The sequence below is a fragment of the Pseudophryne corroboree genome, chromosome 6 (genome assembly GCF_028390025.1).
Source record: "Pseudophryne corroboree isolate aPseCor3 chromosome 6, aPseCor3.hap2, whole genome shotgun sequence".
Lineage (NCBI taxonomy): Eukaryota > Metazoa > Chordata > Amphibia > Anura > Myobatrachidae > Pseudophryne > Pseudophryne corroboree.
Window position 1 is genome coordinate 835936706 of NC_086449.1, and position 12379 is coordinate 835949084.

Sequence of the window (12379 nt, forward strand, 5' to 3'; positions counted from 1 at the left end):
ATTAGGTAAATACATGTATACTGTACATCGTGTTGGAAGAGACGACCCGCTCTGGTGCTGAAGAAACAGGTCTACCATACAGGGCTGATTATGTTGCATTTGCAGGATTGTGTAACATACACTCAATATGGTGTCTGGATATTATAGGATTATGACCGTAATAAGACTTACTGATTACTTTGTTGGAATGCTATTGCCGGGAGAGTAGCCGCCTACCGTTAGCATATGGGAGAAGTTAGCACGCGATTTACAAACACATTTATCTGTAACAATTCCACCCATCTCCCAATGAATGTGTAAACGGTCCTGGACACACAATACTTCCAGACGAAGCCGTGTCCGCCTATTATGTACTGTCACTCGCAGAGCATCTCACAGGTTCATCTTGTGGTCTATTTTACGTACGGTCACTCGCAGAGCATCTCACAGGATCATCTTGTGGCCTGTTTTCTGTACTGTCACCTGCAGAGCATCTCACAGGATCATCTTGTGGCCTATTTTATTTACGGTCACTTGCAGAGCATCTCACAGGCTCATCTTGTGGCCTGTTTTCTGTACTGTCACCTGCAGAGCATCTCACAGGCTCATCTTGTGGCCTGTTTTCTGTACTGTCACCTGCAGAGCATCTCATAGGCTCATCTTGTGTCTGGATACACTCCAGTGTTGTGCTTACATTATGGCAGAAAGTAAACACCGGCTGCTCCTTCCCGGTTCCTGGTCCGTGTTTTCTCTCCACGTTTTGTCACTAGGATGGTATATGTGACTGACGGACCTGGAGCTCAGGCATGGATTGGTGTGCAAGCCAGGGTTTCGGGATATATCAGTTTGAGAAGAGGTGCAGAGAGTCGGGTAACGTCCCAGTAAGACACTGATTAACAATAACACTTTATCTGCATTTAATGCATGGACCTTTGTGTAAATTACATTCATCCAGGAGTTAGCCATCCAGAAATAGTCTAGTCAAAATAATCTTCAATGTCAATATTAGGATCCAGAAGGTCTTCTCCATAGGCCGAGAGATCCATCTGATTTAGAATCAAGTTCTCAAATGTTTCTTCCAAGTTGGTCTCCCCAATTAGCACAGCCCCCACCATGCGTCCATTCTGCATGACGACCTTCACATACTCCTGTCCCATCGTACAGCGCAGCAGCAGCTCGTGGTCCGTACCCAAGCCCTGTGCATTGTACTTCCCCAGCAGAATGACCTGGAGAGAGAGAATGAGATTCTATTATATACACTGGCCAGTGATCTGGTCACGTGTAGGAGGAGTCACACTATATATATATATATATATATATATATATATATATATACACACACACACTCCTGGGGATGTAGGAGGAGCCACACTATATATATATATATATATATATATACATATATATATACATACATACACACTCCTTCTGGGGATGTAGGAGGAGCCACACTATATAGACACACTCCTCCCGGGGGATGTAGGAAGAGTCACACTATATAGACACACTCCTCCCGGGGGATGTAGGAAGAGTCACACTATATAGACACACTCCTCCCGGGGATGTAGGAGGAGTCACACTATATAGACACACTCCTCCCGGGGATGTAGGAGGAGTCACACTATATAGACACTCCTCCCGGGGATGTAGGAGGAGCCACACTATATAGACACTCCTCCCGGGGGATGTAGGAGGAGTCACACTATATACACCTCCCAGGGGATGTAGGAGGAGCCACACTATATAGACACTCCTCCCGGGGATGTAGGAGGAGTCACTATATACACACCTCCCAGGGGATGTAGGAGTCACACTATATAGACACACTCCTCCCGGGGATGTAGGAAGAGTCACACTATATAGACACACTCCTACCAGGGGATGTAGGAAGAGTCACACTATATACACACCTCCCGGGGATGTAGGAGGAGTCACACTATATACACCTCCCAGGGAATGTAGGAGGAGCCACACTATATAGACACACTCCTCCCGGGGATGTAGGAGGAGTCACACTATATACACCTTCCAGGCGATGTAGGAGGAGCCACACTATATAGACACTCCTCCCGGGGAATGTAGGAGGAGTCACTATATAGACACACTCCTCCCGGGGGATGTAGGAAGAGTCACACTATATACACACCTCCCGGGGGATGTAGGAGGAGTCACACTATATAGACACCTCCCGGGGGATGTAGGAGGAGTCACACTATATAGACACACAGCTCCCGGGGGATGTAGGAGGAGTCACACTATATAGACACACTCCTCCCGGGGATGCAGGAGGAGTCACACTATATATACACACTCCTCCCTAGGATGTAGGAGGAGTCACACTATAAATACACACTTCTCCGGAGGATGTAGGAAGAGTCACACTATAAATACACACTCCTCCCAGGGGATGTAGGAGTCACACTATATATACACCTCCCGGGGATGTAGGAGGAGTCACACTATATATACACACTCCTCCCGGGGGATGTAGGAGTCACACTATTTATACACACTCCTTCGGGGGATGTAGGAGGAGTCACACTGTATATACATACTCCTCCCTAGGATGTAGGAGGAGTCACACTATATACAAACCTCTTTTTCAGGTCTTCACTCAGCTGATTAACCAGTTCATGGATGTTATTATTATAACTATGGGGCTGATTCAGACCTGATAGCTAGGCTGCATTTTCTCACAGCCTGCGATCAGCTCTGAACTGCGTATGCACCGCAATGCGCAGGATCGCAAGGAGATTCACAGGAAGAGGCCGTTTGTGGGTGGCAACTGACCGTTTTAAAGGAGTGTCCGGGAAAACGCAGGAGGGACCAGGCATTTGGAGGGAGGGTGTCTGACGTCAGCTTCGGCCCCGATCATCGCAGCGGCTGAATAAGTCCTTGTCTGTGCAGAGACGGCACAAACTCATGTTTGTGCAGCTCTGCAACAAATGCGATCGCACCCCTGCACACAGTAAATACCCTCTGTCTGTAGGCGGCGACTACCTGATCGCAGGGATACAAAAAGCGCACTCTAGCGATCAGGACTGAATTACACCCCATGTTTGTAGTCTGCCGGCAGGAGTCCGAGTAAATGAATCAACGCTCCGCTATGTAACTGAGATTTCCCAGACAACTTTTCTCTGTAATTGAGGCATCCTATTATTTATCAGGAAATGTTAAACTTGCTCCATATATATCTCACACAGTATAATATAACGTCCCCGGCGGGTGTCTGTCTCTGCAGGATAATCTCTTGATCCGCTGGACGGATTCTGATGCGGTTCTCACTATTCTACAGAACATTCTCTGAGGAAGGTTTATGTGTGTGATTAGTCTGTGATAAAAGGGAACCGAGCAGTGACCATTTTAGTGAAGCACATAAGAGAAAAAACGGTTGTCCCAGCGGAAGGGGGCGGGGACACGGATGTTTGGAGGTGCATGCGCGGCCAGCGTCAGAGTATACACCCGGCAACCACAGTCCCTCTTGCACAGGTGAGATGCTGATGAGGATGCTTACTGTAGCTGCAATACAAATCTCTCATCCACCATCCTCCTGCCCTTGCCTGGGGGAAGGGGGGGAACGTGGCAACACTGGTGAGCTGTAGGGGCAGAAGTGAGAAGCAGGGGGCTGTGGCAAGATGAGATTGCTCCTGTGTGAAGCCTGGGTAGCTAGTTATATTAATACGTCAGAAACTCATGTAGTTAATAAAAGCAAAACAAAACTGCAATTCCAGCACAGAAATCCCCCCCCCCAGCACAGAGATCCCCGCACAGAGATCCCCCCAACACAGAGATACCCCGCACGCCGTACGTATCCGGGTAAGTCAGTCCGAGCGCTGTATCTCCGTATTGCCAGTTATACATACGTACCTTATAGTTAAAGAACTTTGTGACATGAGCAAAGAGCTCAAAGCAAAAATCCAGTTCGATGGTCTCTCCCAGGTGGTCGGCGGCCATACATCGCGCTGCAAACCAACCCATCTGCCGCGCCTGCGTCCACAGCCGCATCTGCAGAACAAGACAGTTTTATTTATAGTGCACCAAATTATACCACGGCCTCGTACAATACAGACTATACTATGATACCAGTACAGGAGCATATAGTGGCTGAGAGATTACACTATATCACCAACATATACTGCAGCTCTGTACAATAAGGAGATATATACACTATACTATGATACCAGTACAGGAGGATACAGTGGGTGAGTGATTACACTATATCACCAACATATACTGCAGCTCTGTACAATAAGGAGATATATACACTATACCATGATAACAGTACAGGAGCATACAGTGGCTGAGAGATTACACTATATCACCAACATATACTGCAGCGCTGTACAATAAGGAGACATATACACTATACCATAACAGTACAGGAGCATACAGTGGGTGAGAGATTACACTATATCACCAACATATACTGCAGCGCTGTACAATAAGGAGACATATACACTATACCATGATAACAGTACAGGAGCATACAGTGGCTGAGAGATTACACTATATCACCAACATATACTGCAGCGCTGTACAATAAGGAGACATATACACTATACCATGATAACAGTACAGGAGCATACAGTGGCTGAGAGATTACACTATATCACCAACATATACTGCAGCTCTGTACAATAAGGAGATATATACACTATACTATGATACCAGTACAGGAGGATACAGTGGGTGAGTGATTACACTATATCACCAACATATACTGCAGCTCTGTACAATAAGGAGATATATACACCATACCATGATAACAGTACAGGAGCATACAGTGGCTGAGAGATTACACTATATCACCAACATATACTGCAGCGCTGTACAATAAGGAGACATATACACTATACCATAACAGTACAGGAGCATACAGTGGGTGAGAGATTACACTATATCACCAACATATACTGCAGCGCTGTACAATAAGGAGACATATACACTATACCATGATAACAGTACAGGAGCATACAGTGGCTGAGAGATTACACTATATCACCAACATATACTGCAGCGCTGTACAATAAGGAGACATATACACTATACCATGATAACAGTACAGGAGCATACAGTGGCTGAGAGATTACACTATATCACCAACATATACTGCAGCGCTGTACAATAAGAAGACATATACACTATACTATGATACCAGTACAGAACCATACAATGTATATCACCAACACATACTGCAGCGCTGTACAATAAGGAGACATATAGACTATACTATGATACCAGTACAGGAGCATATAGTGGCTGAGAGATTACACTATATCACCAACATATACTGCAGCGCTGTACAATAAGGAGACATATACACTATACTATGATACCAGTACAGAACCATACAATGTATATCACCAACACATACTGCAGCTCTGTACAATAAGGAGACATATACACTATACTATGATAACAGTACAGAACCATACAATGTATATCACCAACACATACTGCAGCTCTGTACAATAAGGAGACATATACACTATACTATGATAACAGTACAGAACCATACAATGTATATCACCAACACATACTGCAGCTCTGTACAATAAGGAGACATATACACTATACTATGATAACAGTACAGAACCATACAATGTATATCACCAACAATAGGTCGCCAGCATATTCTGCAGTACTAACCACGCGACATTCAGTGCCGTGCGCGGCCTCTCTCAGATCATATGTGGGTCATTTACCGATTAGCAATATGGTTTATAAGAAAACACCATAGTCTTTCAAGATATATAGGGCTAGTGTTTTGTGGGAAGCGGTGCACAAAGGTTCAGTGTACGGAACGCGCAGCTATCAGGAAAAGACTTCCAGATACAGCACGCAGAGAGACAAATAAAAATCTAATTGTCAGCTCCTGGGGCAAGGGTTTATTTTTTTTTAACCATGCACAATGAGATCCAGCCACTTTACATCCAACACCACTTGCTTCTGAATATTAAATATGCAACAATTGCCATGATAAAATAGGAATTTAATACCTACCGGTAATTCCTTTTCTCCTAGTCTGTAGGGGATACTGGGATGGTAAGAGTTACCATGGGGTATAGATGGGGTGCACTGGAGCTATGGACTTTAAATTCTTCAGTGTGCTGGCTCCTCCCCTCTATGCCCCTCCTGCAGACTCAGTTTAGGAAAACTGTGCCCGAGGAGACGGACATACTTTGAGAGGAGGAAAACAGATAAGAAAAAGTGGTGAGATACGATCCAGCGCACAACATAACAAGAGGATAGCAGCGTTAACCACAACCTGAAACTAGGGACAGCAACAGCAAACCCAAACAGTAACACACAAGAACTCTTGCAGGAAACTTCGAAGCACAGAGGTGGGCGCCCAGTATGCCCTACGGACTAGGAGAAAAGGAATTACCGGTAGGCATTAAATTCCTATTTTCTCTCACGTCCTAGGGGATACTGGGATGGTAAGAGTTACCACGGAGATGTCCCAAAGCTCCCAGAACGGGTGGGAGGAGTGCTGAGACACCTGCAAAACCGAGCGACCAAACTGAAGGTCCTCGGACACCAAGGTATCGAACTTGTAAAATTTGACAAACGCGTTCAAACCAGACCAAGTAGCTGCACGGCATAACTGCAAAGCCGAGACACCACAGGCAGCCGCCCAGGAAGAACCCACCGACCTAGTGGAGTGGGCCTGAACAGAACTCGGCAGCGGCAAGGCAGCCAAAGAGTAAGCCTGTTGGATAGTCATCCGGATCCAACGAGCAATGGACTGCTTTAAAGCAGGACATCATAGAGAACAAACAGAGAATCAGATTTCTGGTGACCAGCAGTTCTCTTGACATAAATCCTCAAAGCTCGAACTACGTCCAAGGACTTTGAGGAAACGGACATGTCAGACAACACAGGAACCACAATCGTATGGCTGATGTGAAATGCCAACACAACTTTCTGAGCTCCGCTCTATCCTCGTGAAACACCAGGTAAGGGCTCTTACAGGATAAGGCCCCCAATTCCGAGACACGCCTCGCTGAGGCCAAGGCCAACAACATGACAGTCTTCCAAGTCAAATATTTCAAGTCCACCCAGTGCAAAGGTTTAAACCACTCTGATTGCAGAAAGGTCAGGACCAAGGTGAGATCCCACGGCGCTGTAGGAGGAACAAAGGGTGGTTGAATACGAAGGACACCTTTTAGGAATGTCAGGACTTCTGGGACAACAGTCAACTGTTTTTCGAAGAAAACAGAAAAGGCCGAGATCTGAACCTTGATGGATCCCAAACGAAGGCCTATATCCACACCTGCTTGCAGGAAAAGTAAGAACCTTCCCAGATGAAAATCCACAGTAGAGTACTGTCGACTCTCACACCAGGAGACATACTTCTTCCAGATGCGGTGGTAATGCTTAGATGTGACCACCTTCCAAGCCTGGACCATAGTTGAGACAACCTTTTCTGGCTAAAATCTCCCTCTCAACTTCCATGCCCTCAAACGTAGCCGTGGTAAGTCTTGAAAGACGAACGGCCCTTGCAGAAGGAGATCTACCTGAAGTGGCAGAGGCCAGGGCTCATCGAGGGACATTGCCACAAGGTCTGCATACCAGGCCCGGCAAGGCCAATCCGAAGCAATGAGAATTGCCTTTACGCTTTCCCTTTTCAGTCTTTTTAAGACCCAGGAAATCAGAGGAATCGGAGGGAACAAACAGACGAACTTGTAAGCCCATGGTGCAGACAGGGCATCCACCGCTGCGGCCTGTGAATCCCTCGTCCTAGAGCAGTACCGACGCAGCTTCTTGTTGAGACGAGAAGCCATCATGACGATGAGCGGGCAGCCCCACCACTGAACCAACAGTTGAAACACTTGCGGGTGAAGACCCCACTACCCCTGGTGCAGATAGTGTCTGCTGACGAAGTCCGCTTCCCAATTGTCCACTCCCGGGATGAATATGGCCGACATGGCCATAGTATTGCGTTCTGCCCAGAGGAGTATTCTGGACACTTCTCACATTGCGGCCCTGCTTTTTGTCCTTCATTGCTTGTTTATGTACACCACTACCGTGGCATTGTCCGACTGGAAATGTATGGCCGGATGGTGGAGGAGAGCATAGTCCTGGAGAAGGGCATTGTAAATCGCTGAGTTCCAGAATGTTGATGGGAAGAGAGGCCTCTTGTGGTGACCACCGTCCCTGAAACTGAGCACCATAAGTCACAGAACCCCATCCGCGGAGGCTCGCATCTGTAGTTAACAGAACCCAAGTTTGAATTCCGAAACGACAACCCTCCACCAGGTGGGAGATTTGTAACCACCAAAGTAACGAAATCCGAACTCTTGGAGACCGGGAAATCAGTTGGTGCATGTGTGAGCCTGACCATTTGTTCAGCAGATCCAGCTGGAAAGGAAAGGCATGAAATCTTCCATACTGAATTGCCTCGTACGAGGCTACCATCTTGCCCAACAGTCGGATACAGAGATGCACTGAAATTTTTCGAAGGTTAAAGAACGGATCTCACCATTGATTGAATTGTCAAGGCCTTGTCCATAGGAAGGAATACCTTCTGAGACACCGTGTCCAGGAACTTCCCCAAGAACTGTAGTCTCTGCGATGGTACCAGGTGTGATTTCTGAAGAGTCAGAATCCACCCATTATCAGTCAGAAGCCGTGTAGTCAGGGCGATGCTGTCCAACAGCCGTGCTTCGGATACAGCCTTGATGAGGAGATCGTCCAAGTATGGAACCATATTCACACCCTGAATGCGGAGGAGGAGCATCATCTCCGCCATCACCTTCGTGAATACCCGAGGGGCCGCGGATAGGCCAAAGGGTAGGGCCGAAACAGAAGTGATCTTCCTTTAGTGAAAATCTGAGGTAAGCCTGATGAGGTGGCCATATGGGTATGTGAAGGTACACATCCTTGATATCCAGGGATCCCAGGAATTCCCCCTCTTCCAGGCCTGAGATTACCGCTCTGAGGGATTCCATCTTGAATTTGAATACCTGTAGGTATGGGTTCAGAGATTTGAGGTTCAAGATTGGCCAGGCCGAACCATCCTGTTTTGGTACCATGAACAGGCTGGAATAAAAGCCCTTGTTTCTGAGTAGAGGGGGAACTGGAACAATGACCTACATTTGTTGCAGTCGTTGGATGGCTTCTAGCAAGGTAATCTTCTTGGACACAGATGAAGCTGGTAAGCCTAACCTGAAGAATCTGTGAGGAGGGAGCTGCTGAAAGGAGTTTCACAATGGATGTGGACAAGGTCTCTCACCCAAGAATCCTGGCAGGATTCTGCCCAAATATGGCTGAAACACTTGACGCGAGTACCCACCTGAACTTTCCCCTGAGGTAGGGACCAGCCGTCACGTGGAGGGCTTGGTAGAGGCAGAGCCTGAACCTTGGTCCAGGGGACCAGCAGCCGCTGGTCTGCGTGCTCTACCTCGGTTTCCTCGAGCAGCGTTGGAAGCACCTCTGGCTCTGCCCCGAAATCTGGTCACATGAAAGGACTGGATAGAGGGACAAGGATAAGCACGTATGGCCGGAAGGGCCGCTGACGGCAAATAGGTAGACTTACCACCCGTTACTTGTGAAATCCACTGTTTAGTTCCTCACCAAACAGAGCCTCCCCTGTGAAAGGAATGTTTTCAACACCCTTTTTAGAATCGCCGTTCGCCGTCCACTGTCGCAGCCACAGAGCACTGCGCGCCGACACAGCCATAGCTGTAGAGCGGGAGTTGATAATGCCATATCTCCTTAATAGCCTCCCTCATGAAATTAGCCGAATCCTGAATATGTTGCAGGAGAGGTAGTAGCTCATCTTGAGGCATTGTATCAAAACCCTCTATTATGTTACCAGACCATTTCACAATGGCCCTTGAGATCCAACCACAAGCAATGGTGGGTCTCTGTGCGACTCCCACCGCAGTGTAAATGGATTTGAGTGTAGTCTCAATTTTACGGTCAGCAGGGTCTTTTCAAGGAGATAGCACCAGGTACAGGCAGCACAATCTTAGGTATCCACAATTAGGGAGGTTTCCCAAACCTTCCTATCCTCAGGGGGGAAAGGGAAGGAATTTAGCAGCTGCTTAGGGGATTGGAATTTCTTATCAGGATTAACCCACGCCTCTTTGAAAAGTGTGTTTAATTCCTTAGAGACAGGAAAGGTGGCAGTACACTTTTGTTTTACATTAAAAAACGATTCCTCCTCAGGTTCTGCCTCTTTATCAGTGATATTCAGGACTTCCCTGATAGAATAGATAAGTGCTTCCACCCCCTGAGACAGAGTACCGTCTCCAGTATCAACCTCCACTTCCCCAACCTCCAAATCTGGCAAATCATATTGGAGCACATGGGGCAGCATACAGTTCTGAGAAACCAGCAGAGGGGGTATGGGGGATAGGTCTGAGATCAGAAGACTAAACCAGAAAATCATCCATAGATTTCTTAAACACTTGTCTTTCCTGCGTGGCAGTAGCCAGCTCAGATGATATATTAGACATCATCCCCTTTATTGAATCCAGCCACTCAGGTTCCTGTGTGCTGCTTCCTTGTGAATATAATGCTCCCCCCCTCGATAAAACCCCCTGGTACCAGTTACAAGGTGTTTTGAGGGTCTTTGGAGGAGCAGCGCTTCCCTGCATACAGCCTGTAGTATGATGCAGCAGGAAATGGAGCCTCGGAGCTTCTGGTCCCACTCTGTGGGAAGCCCCGCCCCTTAATGGCGCGCGGTCCCTGTAAGTTTTATACTGGCAAACACTCCATTATTACAGAAAACGGGGTTTAAAACCCCTTTTCAGCATTAGCGCCAGTGTGATTAACCACAGCGGGCACTGCAGCCCTGAGTGCATGCCACGGCCTTTTGCCGCCATTGTAACCGGGGACCCGCTAACCCGGACCCTGGTGTCAGTACTCACCATCCCAATGTCTTCAGCTCTGTTAGGGGTGGCGGCATGCTGTTGGAGCGTGCGCACACCCTGGGGGTAAAGTGAAACACCACCTCAGGAGTTATGTCCTGTCAGCGGGGATCCGGACCATTAACCCTTCAAGGGGCTGGTACCGGTCCCCTCCCTAAGTCCCACGATGCAGGCAGACTGGTGCCAGCCGCAGTGGCCGGAAAATAATAAACTAAAACAAAGTTTGGAAGAAAACTCTCTGGAGCTCCACAGGATGCTCCCGGCTGCTCGGGCACATTTTTCTAAACTGAGTCTGCAGGAGGGGCATAGAGGGGAGGAGCCAACATACTGAAGAATTTAAAGTGCCAAGGCTCCAATGGACTCCATCTATACCCCATGGTAACTCTTACCATCCCAGTATCCCCTAGGACGTGAGAGAAAATACATTTACACTTCCAGATTCAATATGGCAGCGACAGACATTCAGCACAGCTATGAATCCGCATTGTGTGACACGGGTGTTGTGTAACGCCGAATAGGGAATGATAAATGCCGCACCTGCTGCCAGAAAGGGCTGGGCGTCCATGCCGCAGTACATATATCCCCGGCAGCGTACACGTTCCTCGCCGACGTCCGCATGTGATCATCCACTTTCACACCTCCGTCTTCCCCTATATCAAACTACAAGTGGTGCTGATCTCAGTTATAGGAAATGACATTTATATCCTCAGCAATACAATATGTTCTTGTTGCTGTTCCTGTCAATGGAGACTGTTAGAATGTGACAACATTTTTATACAGATTGATATAAAATAAATTTTCTGGGTTTGCTCAGAAGAATAAATGGTAATTTCTATTTAATCTGAGCACATTTTCCAGCTGTTGGTGATTGCAGTCTGTGTGTTTGGTTATGTGTGTGTTGTAGGATGGGGGCAGGGACATCCACCCACGGTGTGACATACAGACACTGCGTATATATAATGACTGGCCACTCTATGCTAAACGTCCCCGACATGTAGAGAGATGTGACTGTACAGATGAGCAGCACTGATAGTCCAGCACCGGGGCCAACGCTGCTGAGAAGCACAGGATGAATTCCATATACACATATGTCATATGCATTATGTTATAGATGCAGCAGCAGCTGGATTCCTCACACTTACTATAGTGTGTGTGTATATGTAGGTATATGTATGTGTGTATGTATGTACAGTAAGTGTATATATGTGCGATTAGGTATGAATGTATGTATGTAGGTGTGTGTGTGTGTACATGTGTGTAGGTGTATATGTGTGTGCATGTGTATAAGTGTGAATGGTTGTATATGTGTGAATGTCTATGTGTAAGTGTATATGTGTGTTTATGTGTGTGCAAGTGTATGTGTGTGTTTATGTGTGTGTGTGTTTATGTGTGTGCAAGTGTGTGTGTGTGTGTGTGTGTGTGTGTGTGTGTGTGTGTAAGTGTAGTGTGTGTTTATGTATATGTGTGTGTATGTGTCTTTATGTATATATGTGTGCATGTGTAAGTGTATGTGTGTTTAT

General features: G+C 47.0%; 1 protein-coding gene across 1 annotated transcript in view; it reads right to left on the reverse strand.

Annotated features, from left to right (window-relative positions):
- Positions 1-872: 872 nt before the first annotated feature.
- The window catches only part of PYROXD1 (pyridine nucleotide-disulphide oxidoreductase domain 1), a 154676-nt gene continuing 143169 nt past the window's right edge, over positions 873-12379 (reverse strand). The window contains exons 11-13 of the mRNA XM_063930089.1: positions 11397-11519; positions 3847-3984; positions 873-1205 (exon numbers count right to left, since the gene is read on the reverse strand). Coding sequence (XP_063786159.1) covers positions 957-1205; positions 3847-3984; positions 11397-11519 — 510 coding nt within the window. The 3' untranslated portion in view covers positions 873-956. The remainder of the gene's footprint in view (positions 1206-3846; positions 3985-11396; positions 11520-12379) is intronic.